This window comes from Kwoniella bestiolae, chromosome 2, assembly GCF_000512585.2.
Source record: "Kwoniella bestiolae CBS 10118 chromosome 2, complete sequence".
In the NCBI taxonomy this organism is placed as follows: domain Eukaryota; kingdom Fungi; phylum Basidiomycota; class Tremellomycetes; order Tremellales; family Cryptococcaceae; genus Kwoniella; species Kwoniella bestiolae.
In genome coordinates, this window is record NC_089242.1 from 2,455,605 (window position 1) to 2,472,301 (window position 16,697).

Genomic DNA, 16,697 nt, shown 5'->3' on the forward strand with positions numbered 1-16,697 from the left:
TGACCTGTGAGGAGATGCAGAGTTGCTATTTTGAGGCAAGTAATGAATCTCATACGCGAATATAGTGAAGTGATATACAGAGGGTGAAAATCACAGAGTGAGTATCGGATTTACGAGGATTTAGAAGTGACGTGGACTTGATTGGTTTGTGTTACCTGGCTGATAACGATTAGATTACAGTGATACTGTACTCGTAGTATGACGAGCTACAAGTCGGCGCCTTCCGCCGGATGAACCGAAGTTTTTGAGTGAATTTAGAGGGACCAGCGCACTCTCTGCTTCTAGTGCCATCATACATACTTTGAAACTTGTAAAAACCAATTTCTCATTCGACATAATTTTACCTCGTATCCATAGCTCAAATGGCATATATATAGCCAGACACCCCCTCTACCACCAACACCAAGTAGCCATCGAGCTCAATCATATCCACCAGAATCAGAGAATACTCTTTCATTAGAGGAATCACTCAAACAACACCAACTCCAACAAACAGCTTACGTTAAAAAGCAACTCAAAGCCAAGCCCCACCTATACCACCTAAACAGCATTCCTTTCTTCATCCCTTCTTTTGTATAAGCACAGAACAATGCACCAGACTGGAAACTCCATTAAGCTACTCACGGGTATGTATACTCAAATCAGCTATGCCCATTAGTCGGGATATAGCTGATATACTATAATGGTGTGATAGGTAACTCCCACCCTAGATTGGCAGAAGCTGTAGCTGCTCGGTGAGTCAACCTTATTCCGTTTCTCTCTGTCTACACCCAAATGTATGATAGGATTTGCGTTGATATACTGTATCTTCCACTCCATCTAACCCATACTTACATATTCACTTCGCACACTGCTCACACGACAACCCTCCTGGAATCACGTCATCCCATATTTGACCAAATTTCACCTCGACAGCCTCGGTATCCCCCTGACACCATGCCACGTATCCAAATTCTTATCCCTCGAAACATCCGTTCAGATCCACTCTTCGGTCAGAGACGAAGATGTCTTCATCCTTCAATCTCCTTCTCCGCCAGATATCAACGATCATCTGATGGAATTGTTAATTATGATTTCAGGTGAGTCGGTTGGTCTTGGCACGAGGCGCTGAACGTCCCGGGATTCGGGCTGATATCAATTGTTCTTCTATAGCTTGTAAGACAGCTTCGTCAAAGCGAATCACAGCTGTCATACCCTGTTATCCATATGCTCGACAAGATAAGAAGGACAAGTCTAGAGCACCCATTACAGCCAAGTGAGTTATTACGTCCCTCATATCAAACGGATCACATGCTCTACCACTACTTCACCTCCTCGGTTATATTAAGCCTTTCCCTTGCTGATTGTCCACATCTTCTCTAACAGACTCGTCGCGAACCTCCTCGCAGTAGCAGGAGCAGACCACGTCATAACGATGGACCTGCACGCATCGCAGATCCAAGGGTTCTTCGATATACCCGTTGACAACCTGTTCTCCGAACCCAGCATGGTGCAATACATCAAGCAGGAGGTGGACGGGTGGAGGAACGCTATTATTGTCAGTCCCGATGCGGGGGGTGCCAAGAGGTGGGTAAATGTCTTGCAGCGAATGACCTTTTAAGCCCCTTCATAAAGACCATTGGGTTGTATCTCTCATATACGTCTTTCATATCCATACCCATCCTCCCTGATGCCTAGAATGTTTTGTAATAAGCCAAAGAACCAATGCTAAAATAGCGACTTCACAGAGCAACAGCCCTAGCCGACCACCTCAACCTAGATTTTGCCCTCATCAACCGTAAACGTAAACGAGACATGGCAGCATCCATGACTCTCCCCACAGTTCCACCGACACCTACCGGATCCGACTCTGGTTCCATCTCAGATAACGACGACTCATATTTCGTCGAGAAGATGGAACTGCTCGTCGGGAACGTTAAAGGGAAAGTTGCGATTCTGGTGGATGATATGATTGATACGGGACATACGGTTAGGTTGGCTGCGGACGTGTTGAGGGAGAATGGAGCTAAGGAGGTGTACGCGTTGATTAGTCATGGTGGGTTTTTGTTCTTCCTTCAAGCATACATCCGTAGTCATATATGAATGACCTGGCTTGTTTATTATGATGCTATTACGGTAATTGCATTTACTGATATTTGTACTAGGTCTCCTCTCCGATACCACAATGGAAAACCTCCGTGATCTCCCCGTAAAGAAACTGATAGTCACCAACTCGATCGATCAAACCGACCGAATCAACGCTACCAACGATAAGATCGATATTATCGATATTGCCCCGGTCCTTGCGGAAAGTATCAGAAGGACACATAACGGGTCAGTCTAATTCCTTCTTCTCATGCTACATTGGAATGACTGATCGCTGATGAAATTCATTTGTTTGGATGATGACTTTTAGTGAATCGATATCAGCCTTGTTTAGACCTAACGAATTGTTCATCTAAATGGGGATGGAAAAGTGGAGAGGAAATGTACGATAGATGGGAGAAACGACAACAACACAGAACATGAACCTGACCTCAATATGTTAGATTATCATTCCATTCCAATTTCATACTATGTCTTTTACTATCATTCGTACTGGATGTGGGATGCGGGATGTTAGATTGTGATCGTGCTTTTTTTTGATACAGTCATGACTATCTCTTCCGCTCTGATAAGATGAAACTTCAGATACACTGCATGACTTCATTTCCCACATTGAACATATTGAGCGAACGATATGAGAGGTAGAACGTACAGACGGAAGGAAAGGGAGCTAATTCACAATACTCTACAGAGAAGTGAAATTAAAGCCTAAAATGCGATACCAGTAAAGACATCACCCGGAACCAACGTGTTATACTCAGACCTGATCCATGAAGGATGATGATGATGGCATCCACTCAAGTCTTGAGATCCTCCCATTCATCGTCTATACGAAACATCGATATCAGCTACAGATCGTGCCATGCCAGAAGAATGGTGGTGGACTTGGACTTACCAATACCCAATTGAGCTTTAATCGGTTCAATCTCACTACCAATCCCACTAATGTAACTCAACAGAATCATCGTATTATCTAAGCACGCCATTTTATCAGCTATGATTCTCCGTTGGACACTTCTCTCCTCGGAGTTGGTCTTGAAGCTGATAGGTGAGTATTACTTACCGGTCCATTGCACAGCCGCATCCTTACATACTTTGACAGCTTGGGATTTCTTCTCGTACTTGATTGGATCGGCTGCTCCAAAAGCGGATAATTCGTTCTTGAGGGATGAAGAGGTTTCTTGCAGCTCTGAGAGGGTGGAAAGCATTTTTCGTCTTTCGGGCTACAACGAGCAAAAAGGAATTAGCGACTTTGACTTCTGATCACGACGTCAGTGTGAGGAGAAATTGCTTTAATCACTATTCATTTCCAAGAATAATGATTATGATAATCCGGTTCAGCCACCACTCACTGTATCCTCCCTTCCTTTTTCAGCTTCCTCAATTCCTCCACTAACCTCTTCGATCTTGGCGTTTAGCGCTTCCAATTCTTTTTGGTTCTTGCTGAGCAGAGCTTGTTTCTAAGAAAAGTCGAAAATTGCTCAGTTAATAGGACAAGATTTTCCTTGAAAGACATCAAGCTCACAGTGGCACCTGCTGCACTGGGAAGTGACCAGAAGTCTGTTTATTTTCTCATCAGATGATCAGCTGAAATCGAAATCACTCTGCTAGAGTAGCTGATGTGCTCACTCACAATTACCAGTCCCGCTATGAATTATCCAGGATACAGTAGAAGACTGAGCGATTGTTCGTTCGTAGAATGGATTGAAAGATGATTTGCACCACTCACATCTTGTCCATCTGTACGAAACCATCACTGACTATATCATCGAGTACTTCCTTGACACTTTGAACGACTGGGAGGTGAAAGCAGGATTCAGTCACAGCCAAGATGATAGCTTAGAGAAATAAAGAAAGCAGAAAGGAAGGAAGGAACTTTCAGCCTGACTTACCTATTCCTTTAGACTCTGAACGTGAATGCAAGTCACGAATGAGCTGACATCAGCATCTCGAATCTGAAGAGACCGATGATCGTTGGTCAACTCACTCGGAGCGATCTTCTCGAGGTCTTTGAGGGAGTAAAACTCTGCCTGTAAGTATGGGAGGAATGTTCAGCATCGAGTCACCCCGGAACATGGGGAAAAGAATGGTGTTGCGGAGCAGTGATTTACCGTCTCATGAAATATCTCTAGCACTGTCAAATCGACTATATGTCAGCATGTACCTCCGGCACGTCTTGCTATTCCTACGGGATGGAGATGAAGAAGCATTCGCAGGAACATTGAGAAGGAGAGAAGGAAGGAACAGGAAGGGACAAGTAGCTCACTCTTCGTCTTCTTCTCTTCCATTGATAGGCCTCTTTTGGACATGGTGAGGAGGTGGCGGTTGTGGTGTTGCGCTTTGTCGATGTGACGGAACAAGTAACAGACAAATGGGAATGTTAGATTATAGGTAAAGAAAGAAAGAAAGAAAATGGAGAAAAGAATGAGAGAGAAAGAGATTGAAAGAGTAGATATTCATATCATGAGGATAGACGAGGAAAGGAAGAAATGCCAGTTGTACCATATGGTCGACTCGACTTGAGTAATGTTGATTGGTCATGGCTCATGGCGAACCGTGCGCAACTATTACTGTACGCCAAAGGACCCCTCGTTTGTGAGAAATGAGTACCATTGTAAGTACAGTATCTCAGTGCAAGCGATGCATCATGAACATCATACTCATTATAATATCACCATGTATAATTGATAATACTCATTCAACCTCTTCACCCCCCTTCCTCCTCTTGGATTTCCTAGCTTCCCTGAACCTCTTCTTCCATCCCTGCGTCAACTCCAACTTTTCATTCTCCCATTTACTCTTCATAGACTCATCATTCTCCCCCACTTGTCTACTAAACCCAGGTAACACCACATTCTCACCCTCTTCCTCCTCTCCGTACTCGTTGATAGTGGTAGTCGGTATACCACTATGCAACTCATCGTACAGATTTCTCGATTCGCCCTTTCTCGTACCACTCCCTGCCTCTGAGGGGAGAGTGAAGAACAAGGGAATATCAGAAGAGGAAGGGTCGAATTTGATCTTGCCCCTTCCACTTGACTGATTGAGTGGCAATGGGGCCAATTCCTCTTCCTGATTCTGCTGAGTTTCCACGTCGACCGAGGGAAAGGGAAGGGGGATATCCATATCTTCGTCTAGCTCTATATCTTCGCCTAGGTTCGCGAGAAGAGAGAATCCACCGGATGGCGCGGCGGAGGTGGAGGCGAAGTTGAATGCTGATGAGGTGGTAGGCGCGAACATATCTCTGAGGCCTGGTTTGGGGTGTACAGTTGATTTGTCTTTCTCTTCTTCTTCTTCCTCTTCAGAGTCAGATTCAGAATCTTCTTCCTCAGACGTATCTTCGCTATCTGAGCCTGAATCAGACGAAGAATCAGACGAATCATCATCATCCCCACTTCCACTTCCACTTCCACTTGAGCTGGATCCACTCCCACTACCACTCGAGCTTTCTTTCCCACCATTCCCAGCAGGAGGGTCAACATCCATCCCATCCTCTCCATCCTCACTGGACGAGCCACTCGAATCATTTGAGCCGGAAGAGGAATCACCATCTACCGGCTCAGCATCGACAGGAATATCCATCTCAGGTTCTTTAGCCAAACCCACAACCACATCTTCCCCTTTCCCCTGTCCAGCCAAAGCAGGAATCTCGGAGACAGCAGATTCACTTCCCCCTCTTCCGAACTCCACTTCTTCATCCTCGTCAGATTCGGGATACACATCCCAAACTACTTTTTCCTGCTTCGCGGGAGGGGATAGATCACCTAATAGTGAGCCTAGGACACCTAAGGCTGAGGATCGTTCGGCTCGGGCTGATGCGAGGATTTGGGAGGGGAGGGAAGGTATTGGTTGGGTTCTGGCTTTGAGTTGAGGTTGGACAGTTGGTGGAGGTGTGGGTGATTTGGATTCAGATTCGGGTTGCGGCGGGAGTGAGCGGGTAGGGAAAAGAGGCGAGTTTGACTGTTGTCGTTGTTGTTGAGCATCGACACTCTCATTATCATCGGACGGAATAAACTCAGGCTCGGTGGGACGCGTAGGGAAAAGAGGTGAGGAGGGATCCTCTTGATTACCCTCAGCAGACTTGTGGGCGATGTCACGAGTAGGGAAAAGAGGCGATGAAGGTTGGTTGGTATGGTTCTCGTCGTGTCTAGCTGGAAAAAGAGGTGATGTCGATTTCGCCCTTTCGTCTCGGGTAGGGAAGAGAGGCGACGACTCTCCTTCTCCTTCCTTTGCGGTACTCGATTTCTCTTCTTCCACATCATCTCCTCGGGAAGGGAACAACGGCGATTCCTCTCTATCTTGCAGATCCCTGGTTCCAAACAATGGTGATCCCTCATCCACTTCCCCTCCTCCCAACATCCGATCTTCATCCTCTTCAACAGATACCCTCCGCTTCTTCCCCTTCACGACACTTTCCTCAACCACCTTGCCATCTTGATTCCTCCTCTTCCATACCCCAATCACGGATCTACCATCTTCATCTTCTGCTTCTTCTATTTCATCTTCAGACAATTCTTCATACTCCCATTCACCCCTCTCTTCATGCTGTCCTTCAACCCGCTCCTCCAGAGTCGATACAAGCCTATCTCCAGTAACATAGATAGACCCCCACGCAACAGGGTTGATCACCCTCCTCCTCAACCTCTCAGGTGGTCCCCTAATTCTCTTCTTGTCATTACCTTCAACCTTATTTCTAACATCTTCTACCAAAGGTCTACCCATAGGATGCGAAGGTCTTAAAGCCAAAGGTCTAATCATCCTCCCATCCACACCGACCACCCAAAATTTCTTCTTCTCAGCTATATAGGGCGTGACGAGCCTGATATCCTGAGCTAATTTTCCTGTATCTTCCCCTCTCTTCGACTCGACCCTCTTTCTCTTCTTCTCTAGTGTCTTTCTTCGTTCTTCGGGCGTAGGTTGAGGAAGAGGATATCGAGTGGTATAGTTCGGTTTAGCCTCTGAGAGCTTGAGTTGGGTTCCGCGCCAGAACGAGCCAGAGAGGATGTTGAGGCATTTCTTCAGCTGAGCGGGGGTCGTGGAGATGGTGAGGAAGGTGAATGGGCGGGGTTGACCTGTGTACGTGAGGGATCAGTATTGATACGTGGTAGGAGAGAGAAGAGAGAGATGAGGGAGAGGAGAGGCGGGGGGAACATAGAGCTCGTGCGAGAAGAGAAGCAAAGAGAGGGAGAGAGGAGGTCGCACCCACCCAAAGCATCTGGTCCCAGCTCTTCGATATTGCTCACTACCCCGAAACTGGAGAACCTCTCTTTGATGTGCGTGGTTGTAATTGCGGGAGTGATACCTCCTACATAGAGTCTCTTGGTGATTGTGTCTGACATGATGGGCAGTATAGCCGTACTAATATGATAGGAATGATATGAACGAGTCTCTCATGTATAGATGTGTAGAATATATAGATGCATAGATGTGCGTTTTATTCGTCCTTGTAGATTGGTTCTGAAATCTGCTGGGTTCAGGCACAGACCGTTTACATGTCAAATCACGTGACATGTTACAACTACCCGAACATGAGCAGCTCGGACGCGTAAAGATAAAAAGATCAAATACGACTTGTTCTTCCTTCCTTCCTGCTTCGTTCTCCTCCTTCTTCCAATCTATCACCTCATCAGCTCAGATCGTACAACTACCAAAGAGGCGATACAAAGTCATTCGAGATGAGTCAGACCCACCATGTCCGCTCAACCAACCTCCACCGTCTCTTCATTCAATCGATGTTATCCAGAAGAGCAATCAAGGAAGACGTAGCCTTGGAGATGTACAAACGAGCAGTGGGAGCATGTCAGGGTAGGTTCCCAGTCAACTAACTGGGGCATAATGTGATCATACTTTAGCTGATAGAACTTCGTAGCCCACGATGATACATTCAGACCATTACACGATACCACCCTCAGGGGGTTTCGAACGTTCATAACGGACGTTTCGGATATATTGCATGATCTGGGTATGGAGGTGGTGTTGGGGCAGGAACAGAGCGGAACAGGGAAATCATGGGTCGTATTGGTGAGTCAGCTATCCATCGAGGTTCGGTCTTATGGGCAAGCTGACGATGTGGATGTTTGGTTTTGAGTCTATAGAGAAACACGGACCCATCAGAAGTAGCATTGCAAGCTACCGATTATACACCTTTGGAAATTGACTATTACCGTAGAGTGGTGTGTATCACTCTTCTACCTCCTCTTATCATGTTACCCTACCCTCGCTGTCGAACCATCATCAATAGTCCCATTATCTTTCCTTCTGAGATGACTTCAATAACATGAACGCTTTCAACAGGTCAAAGAGATAATCGAATCATACCCTGCCAATTCTATATCGCATAATCAAGCTACCTCCATCGTCTCCGAACTCGAAGGCACTATGGCCAAACATGTAGCTGAATCGTTATTGGAATCGTTATGCTCGAGGGGATGGTTATTGAGATCAAAGTGGGTAAATCGCGCCTCCTACCAGAAAATCTGCAGATTCAGATTTACTACAACGAAGTTCGCTGAGTTGATTTTCTTCCGACAGGCGACGTAGATACGTCCTTGGCGTCAGGGCAATAGCAGAGTTGGAGACGTATCTGAAGCAGCAATTCGAAGATTACATGCAGAATTGCAAGCAGTGCAAGAGGGTTATGCTGGATGTGAGCTATAATTTTTTTATGTCTGATTTTGAGTGGGAGGTTGTAGCTGATATGTTGTTGTACAGGGTGTATGTTGCTCGAAAGAAGGATGTGAGCCACAGTTTTCCTATCAATAATCGAACAACAACCTCGACACAGTTTCGATTGAGTTATGGTAGTACTACACCAATCTCGGACACCTTCTTACTGATACAAATCTCTCTTTGACCCCTAGGCGAAGCCCACTTCCACTCATACTGCTATACATCCCTCCTCAAACTCCCACGACCAGCTTGCCCAGAATGCAAATCGAAATTCTCAGAATACGAGCCCACCCCCATAGGGGAGAAAGCAGTATCGAGGGCGGAAGATGATTTCAGAGGATTACGAAAGAAGAGGAAAAGGCCTAGTGCAGCTCAGAAGGGGAAGGGGAAGAGCAGGGCAGGTGAGGATGGGGATGGGGATGGAGATACGGATGAGGATGATGAGTTGGAAGATGAGGAAGGGGAGGGAGGGGAAAGTGGGTTTATCGATAAGGCTGGACCTGTGAGTCCTTCTCGTCTCATTGATCTACTCTAATAGGCAGCGTGGAGGCTTCCGAGTAATGGAGGACAGCTGATCATGTTTCTCGCTCTTGGTGTAGTCTGGTTGGAAGGTCGATTCAACCTCTAGAAGACGAAGCGTGGTTCCTGAGACTCAATATCTGGATGATGAAGCTGAGGATGATGACGATGAGGAAGAACAATCAGCAACTCAGAGAAGAAAGAGCAGACGATAGATACGACGCTTTGTGTCTGTCTGATCGGGAGAGTGATGTTGGTGGTCAGAAACGACTGATCCAAGTGTTGTCGTGAATCTTTAGTTGAACGAGTGAAACGATTGTACTGTACAAATTATAGTATGTACAAATTATGCATATGACATTTACGAATATATAATCAGGTTTCACATTTGTACTCGATTCTTCGTTCATCATTTTTCATTCTTTCGGTATTCACCTGAGGGTTTCTCGTCTTCATGTTGAATCGACTGCCTCGGTCCAAGATTGATGCTGTTACTTGACATCTATGTTGAGTGGTGATGATCGTAAAGAGGTGTTGAAATTGTAATGCGAAGGTAGCTACATAATGTGACTATAAAGAATGAACGACTACTGTATTTGTACATTTTCTACAGCTTCTTTTTATCTCACGGGAGCGATCCATTCCACTTTCTTGTCGTGTTATGAGGTTACTCTAATCTGACCGTATCCTCTTCGCACCTGCCCTTCTCCCTCTACCCCTCTCCCCACCTCTATGACCATGACTGTTCAGCCCCCTTAATCCCAGCTCCCTCTTCGCCACCACTTCTTCACTTGCCGTCCCAGTCTTAGACCCAAACCCAGTGCCCTCCTCTTGATTCGGGTTTGGTTCATTGGCAGCAACAAACGTGAGCTCAGGGTGAGATAGACTCCTTCCAACCGGGATATACCTCTCTTCCCTCTCCACTTCCTCTATTCCTTGCGTGAGACCAGTACCGGAGGGATCAAATCCATCTTGAGCGTACAATGCAGGCCCTGGACTTCTTCCCCTTCTCCCTCCCCGTTCTTCATGGACATCCAATGCCAAAGGAGGAGCCAGCCTCGCAGCAGAGGTGGTCGCACTCCTCTTCCGTCCCCTGCTCCCACCCCTTCCAACAGTAATACTCCCAAACCCCGGTATTTGATGCGGTGCGAACTGTTCCATTCCCAATCCCAATCCCATCTCACTGAGGTCCCTCGGTTCGGAAGAAGACCGACCGAGGTTGGGTACGGACGGTCGATAAGGTGATGTGGGGGATGATTTGGTTTGTTGCTGTTGGAGTGGTGTCAATGCTGAGAGGGGGCGGATGGTAGGGACGTGGCTGTGGCTGTGGCCGTTTTGGGTTTGATGTGGGGTTGAGGGGAGGGAGGGTGTGGATGGAATGGAAGGTGGGAGGGGGTTGAGGGGTTGCATTCGGCTATGTAGGGGATGTGAGATTAGCATTGTGAATTTGTGTTTCTGTTTCTTTGAATAGAGTTAGATAGAGTAAGCGGGCTGTGTCATGGTCAATGAGAGAAGTGGGTTTGATCTGCTCAAGACATGTCGGACAATGGAAGATGTTTAAGAGGAGTACTCTGAAAGAAGAGTTCCTCATACAGAAGATTGTCTGAACTATACTCACCCCCCATAAGCCCTAGAGATACTCCCCAACCTCTCCCTCCCCTCCTCACTCAATTTCGACGCACTTCCATTCCTCTTACCTTCCCCGAAGTATCCATACCCCGTCGATTTTGTAGGTGAGGCAGGCTCGGAATTGAACAGCCCAGGAAGGGATGACGAATGCGATGACGAATGGAGGTTGGATAGGTTGGGGCGTTGTTTTTTGGTGGGGGCTGTTAGGATGGTAGATGGGGCGGGGAAAAGGGGTTCATGTTCGGGCTGTGGATATGAATATGATGAGTCAGCAGGTTCGCGGGGCGTTATCTTATTGTTATCGATTATTAGGTCATCGCCACTGAATGGAGACTATCGTTCAAATTACGGCAATTTGTTCTGCCATAACTTTTCTTAGAACAGTGGTGAATCGATGAAGGAGTATGTACTCACATCCGTCTTTGATAGTCTATTTCTACCCCATTTCCACAGGACCACACATGGGAAGCAGGCCCACATCCCTCATTAAGGTTGATACTCTTCGTCCATTGTTACCTTGATCTTCATTTGTAGTTCAAAGAAAGTATTCCGATAGAACCCGCGTAGGTTCAGCGGTAGTATTTGTGGGTGCGTTGAGATAATATAGGATGAAGGTGTTCATCGAGGTGGGTTGAAGACGGAACAATGATGGAAATGCGATAGGGATGAGGTATCTATGATGATTCAATGATGATCTAGTCCGATCGATCGATCGTGAGAGTGGAATGATCTATCCTACGCTCGGTGCTACTCGTAAGCCACAAAGGAATACACCTACTCTAGCGATGATAGGTGCACATCAACCCATCGAACCATCAGCCCATCAATCGAAAAGACAAGAACAATAAGAATGATAACAAAAATTGTCAGATCAAAATCTGACTAGCTGTAGCTGTAACCTACGGTACATAATCCAGTCAACATGACGTACTCCATCTCTCCTAAAATTTCTCTTTTTTCTTTTCCAATCGCATTGTCGAAACACTAGCGGTCTAGATTTCCACGCACAGCACAACATGGTCACCGACCGAATCAAAGGGATCCCTCAAAGGTGAGGTAGAGGGGCATATCAGGGCGAGGGTGACATCAATATATCAAGCCAGAGGGGTAGCCATGATACAGTACTGGATAGTACGAGCTGCATTCTGACCAAACTATATTTGAAGGTGGATGTGATTATGAATACAGTATCTAAGACTAGGTGGTACTCTATCATCATCATCATCCTCATCATTCTTGTAGGATTCGGCGTATGCGGGCGGTATGAGCATTAAAATCATATCGCCTTTTTCACCGACATCAACCAAAGAATCTCACAAAATTTGATCGGAGTTTATCGAAATTTCATCTAGCACGAGCACAGGCCTTTGCTCTTGTGTGCAATCGAGGAACAGAAACACATATAGACAACGCACAGATCATCCCATCAAACGAGCGGATTGTGCCTTTGGGACTGGACAATCTCAATGTGGCACCAACCCTGTATACTGTACAGTGATGGAGTCAATGTACAGTAACAGTATTGTAGCTCGAAAGTCAACAGCCAAACAATCACTTGCTGCACTGACCATTGCTGCTGGTGGACGAGTCTCTGTCCAGTCAGATATGGTGTACGATATAGCGCTGCTTTCGAAAACTTATACCAGGATCCCAGATCAGAAATCAGATTCCATGGCGCATCAAAGTTCCCCGCGTTATCTTCGCTATTAAATACACTGTCAAGTGTATCTTGTTCAAGAGGCTGAAGATTGATGGGATAGTGACTGAGAGTATACATCGGTCTTGAGGGGGTCGAAGAGCCACCACATTCGGGGAGCAGTTGATTTGGTGAGTTGAAACTAACCTCTATACCGGGATGAATTTGAGCGGTATCGATGAAGCTTGGTCGATCACGAAACTCGTCTGTGGATAAACCAGGTTATCAGACGCATCATAGCTATTTCTGAATGTAACAGAGTGAGTCGCGAACACGTGGATGGAATTTCACCAACACGCCGACGTGGTTCACCCAGCTGCCAAGCACTTTCTCCGAAATGGAGTGATGTGAACGGCAATGACCAGACTTTAGTACAGAGAACTTTCTCTGAGGAGCACCACACCAGATGGGTCGTTTGTGGACAGGAAATAATGTGTCCATGAGCGGGACATACTGCCTATCAGACCCCCAGTTTATGCTTGTCCGTCTTCTTTAGGGTTTTCGGGACCACTGATTTCACACATCTTATTCCCTCCCGGAATTTCCGCCACCCCATGGCCTAAATATGCCTGTATTTATGAGAGTAAAAGAGTACATGATCGTTGTCAGCTCAGCAGGAAGACTTCTACTACGACTCAACGCTACTTCTTCTAGTGCTTCGAGGCTTATCTGGTTGATGTCTTAAAAGGCCCTGCAATTCAAGGGGGCACCTCATGAGTCAACCAGTGCGTCAGTGGGTTGAACGTCAGCTTCTCGTGCTATGTTAAACATCCGAAACTTTAAATATGATATGAATGCACACAGAAGCTGCCCTATCAGATATGCAATGATCAGGCCATGATCTCGACCAGTACTCTACAGATCCATGATCATGCATCCTATCTGTGAGAGTATTCCAACGATGGTCCATACAGTTCCTAATCAGCGCTACCGTCTGTCCCTAAGAACTCCCTTGACCGAGTATCAATGCTTTGAGATCCGGAACGGTCATTTGGTTGGAATTACGGGATCAGATTACCCTGCTCGTTAAACAAGTGCTGAAAGCTAGTCGGATTGTACCCTCTAGGATTTCCTTCCACGGCAGGTGGCTCAATGCTAATCGTAGGTATCCCTTCGGTTGAATTTGGAGATGTAGGTGCCGGTGAGTATGAACAACCCGACTGAGCAGGCTCAAGACGCCTTTCACTGGGATCAGAGGCAGTCAGTTGGTGAGGTTTTATGCTCATCAAGCTGTGTTCTCGCCCCAGACCTGAGACAAGCCATTCACTGATACGTGGCAGGCCATTGGGCAGACTGATGAGTGCTTCTAGCTCCCTGGACAGAGAAAGGAGAAGTCACGTCAGCTCACTGGTGTTGGATCAACCAATTTGGAACTTGGAACGAGTTGGAGTACAGAAGTGGAAGGGTGTATGGCTTACCTGGTCTTCAGCGAGCCGACGTCGCTGTGAAGCAGTCGACGGTGCTCTTGCTTATCTCTACTGGTCTCTCTATCCTCTGGAAAGATGCAGCGTTGTCTTCCGCGGCTGATACAATTGTTGCACTTATCTTCTCTGGAAAGAGACATCAAATGTCACCTATGCTGCTCACCACGGCAACGGCACCCTTCGGACGACGGATCTCCCATGTGAAAGATAGGCCTCTGCGCAGGTCCACAGGAATCAATCTAGGACAGAATGCACTTTACTCACCCTTGTGAACTCTCGCATTTGATTTTCCTGCCTCGACAAGGGAGACAAGAGGGCGGTTTCCTGTCGCTCCTGGAAGACCTGGATTTTGAGCTTGATCTGGACCTTGATCGTGACGCGGATACCACTTGGCGGGGGAGTGACGGACTTATAGTGTTGAAGATTGTATGCCATTATGCTTTTGGACCTCTCGAAAACGGTTCGATAACTAGAGCGTCCGATATCACAATCGGTCTTTCCAGATTTCGAACACTCTCCGCAGATGTCCGTGCTACACAAAGAGTGATGTCAGGTCAACTAAAATACAGTACCTTCAGCAAGAGAACACCCACCTGTTATCATTCAAAGACCGTTTACAGCTTCGCCTGAGCCTGTAGCAGTTTGAACATGCCCCGGTCTGCGCTCGAGCATCGTTTGGCAGAGTCTGCGTTGCAGCTGAAAGCCAAGTCGGGGTGTCACCTGTGGGGGTCAGGGATAACTGAAAAATGATCCTATATATAAACGGGAGTCTGGAGGTGCGACGAGACTACACTCATTGAGAAAGTGGACTGAGCAACTGAGTAGTCTGAGAACTCTTATGTGAACCGGGCTGTGAAGGGAACGCAAGGTGGAGCGCGTCACAAAGGCAATCTTCCCATTCTCTTTCGGACCTACAGCACCTGACGTTTCGCTATAAGAAAGGAACAGTTGACTAAGCACTGTTGTAGACTCCTGGTCGACCACGAGTCTCGGTCTCTTCCTCTCTCTCTGAGCTAAGGACCAGTCAACCCTCAGTGTGTTCAACAAAGGATCACGAACTGCCACCAAGCAAAGTCGTCATTCGCCAAGATCGCCTCATCCAGATAGTGGTTCAGGCTGCCCAAGACTAAGAAACATCCACTTACTTTGCTATGCCATCTCCAACCAAAAATGGGGAGCTATAATAGAATGGCTCAACCGGTGGCGCTTAGAACACAGCACCTCAGAAGAAGAGCTTTCTGAAGATTTCATGGAGATGCATGCGACCCAACAAGATCTGCCTAGTGATGAAACAAGTCATCCCATTTCAATATTCCTCGTTATTTAGACCACTCTTCCCCTGCTTATTTTCATTGCACGTCCCAGCACACTCAGCATTGAAGAATGCAAGTCGCTCGAGTTTGTGCATCCTTTGCCGATGGACAAGATCTAAGTATGAATCAATTGTTTCCGGGTCGTTGCGTGATACTGAGGTAGCTACTTGGGAAGTGTCGGGAAGCACGAGAACAGACTGGTCTTCAACGGTCCCTGTAGCTGTGGGGTATCCTCCCGGCACATGGTCGGTCTGAAAGGTCTGCTCTTCATTGTGAATCTGTAAGATGGTGGGGCAAGGATTTGTTGAATCATCATGATCTACGGCTGAGGGAAGAACCATGTATTGAGAGCTCTCGAGTGGATAAGGTAGTATGGAAACGTCGTTTCCTCCGCATGCTGTACTTTCTGTGTCCGATTGGTCTTTGCTGTGAAATATGACCTCTACACACTCCCTGTCACCCAGAGATCCGACAGGAAATTGACGTCGGCACTGGATCTTGTTCAGCATGTTGTCCGGAATCCGAGAAAACCTCTCATTCTGGCGGACGATTTCCCAAGCTTCCGGTTCGGAAGGAAATGAGCAGGGACGCTTCATGGTACTACACGCCTTACACGCGCTAACAGCGAGGCTGTTAGCTGGACTCGGAAGCGACGTGGGTGTCAATCGCAGTGATTTCAAGAGAACGAAACGGTACGCCTTACGAGTTGGAGGACGCGTCCCTATCACACCTGATCTTTCTTCTTCTACAGAAGTCGCAACTCGTCCTGTTTGCGCTGCTGTTTGATCCAGAACTAAACGTGGAGGGCGGAGCCCCAGTAGATTCCTGTACTGTTCTCAACATCGCTTGAGAGTGGTCTTACGATGATTTTGTCGTTCGGAAAGTTGATCGCTGTATTCTATCTAATCAGAACCAGAATATCAGTGCATTCAAGGTGACGTGTATCAACAACCCCTAAAACGCGATTCGATATGGCTGCATTGACTTGTCAAATGCAATGAAAGGTGGAAAGAACCACACCCAAAACCCCTAAAAGTCCACTTCAAACTCAGCATAAAGGATAGCAGGCTTCTGACACTAGACCAAAACGATGAAATACTCGGATCCCGATCGAGAGACAGTCAAGACACCGTCCACTCTCTGAGATTATACACAGTACCTATTGATAGCTGGGGGGCCGGAGAAGACCGACGAAACCTCCACCTTGCGGGCTCCACTTTTCCCGGCCCGAGCAGCCAGCCTCATTGTCCAATCCGTCGCCATCGATGAGGTAAGCTGAAATATATAAATTGAGATGCTATGAATAGTTCGCCCATCTCTGTCTCTCGGCCAATTGAACGTCTATACTATATCGAATCGAAG

At 46.8% G+C, this 16,697-nt stretch overlaps 5 protein-coding genes across 5 annotated transcripts; 2 read left to right on the top strand and 3 right to left on the bottom strand.

Moving 5' to 3' along the window:
• Positions 1-589: 589 nt before the first annotated feature.
• Positions 590-2,441, top strand: I302_104066 (uncharacterized protein; the record flags this gene model as incomplete). Its single annotated transcript, XM_065869790.1, has 9 exons — positions 590-626; positions 695-734; positions 916-1,079; positions 1,153-1,255; positions 1,366-1,566; positions 1,728-1,783; positions 1,865-2,035; positions 2,145-2,313; positions 2,396-2,441. The coding sequence occupies 9 exons, from the start codon at positions 590-592 to the stop codon at positions 2,439-2,441; spliced, it is 987 nt and encodes a 328-aa protein (XP_065725862.1).
• A 441-nt stretch (positions 2,442-2,882) lies between these two features.
• I302_104067 (uncharacterized protein) lies at positions 2,883-4,394 on the bottom strand (the record flags this gene model as incomplete). Its single annotated transcript, XM_065869791.1, has 10 exons — positions 2,883-2,911; positions 2,981-3,058; positions 3,149-3,308; positions 3,438-3,545; positions 3,611-3,645; positions 3,719-3,732; positions 3,815-3,881; positions 4,073-4,115; positions 4,197-4,219; positions 4,352-4,394. 10 exons carry the CDS (start codon positions 4,392-4,394, stop codon positions 2,883-2,885), a joined length of 600 nt encoding a protein of 199 aa, XP_065725863.1.
• A 385-nt stretch (positions 4,395-4,779) lies between these two features.
• I302_104068 (uncharacterized protein) lies at positions 4,780-7,424 on the bottom strand (the record flags this gene model as incomplete). The annotated part of the gene is made up of 2 exons (XM_019189431.1): positions 4,780-7,157; positions 7,292-7,424. 2 exons carry the CDS (start codon positions 7,422-7,424, stop codon positions 4,780-4,782), a joined length of 2,511 nt encoding a protein of 836 aa, XP_019048993.1.
• A 336-nt stretch (positions 7,425-7,760) lies between these two features.
• I302_104069 (uncharacterized protein) lies at positions 7,761-9,488 on the top strand (the record flags this gene model as incomplete). Its single annotated transcript, XM_019189432.1, has 8 exons — positions 7,761-7,890; positions 7,955-8,106; positions 8,181-8,258; positions 8,380-8,531; positions 8,617-8,731; positions 8,797-8,821; positions 8,946-9,256; positions 9,354-9,488. 8 exons carry the CDS (start codon positions 7,761-7,763, stop codon positions 9,486-9,488), a joined length of 1,098 nt encoding a protein of 365 aa, XP_019048994.1.
• Positions 9,489-9,945: 457 nt separating this feature from the next.
• Positions 9,946-11,382, bottom strand: I302_104070 (uncharacterized protein; the record flags this gene model as incomplete). Its single annotated transcript, XM_019189433.1, has 3 exons — positions 9,946-10,687; positions 10,892-11,148; positions 11,317-11,382. The coding sequence occupies 3 exons, from the start codon at positions 11,380-11,382 to the stop codon at positions 9,946-9,948; spliced, it is 1,065 nt and encodes a 354-aa protein (XP_019048995.1).
• Between the last annotated feature and the right edge of the window lie 5,315 nt (positions 11,383-16,697).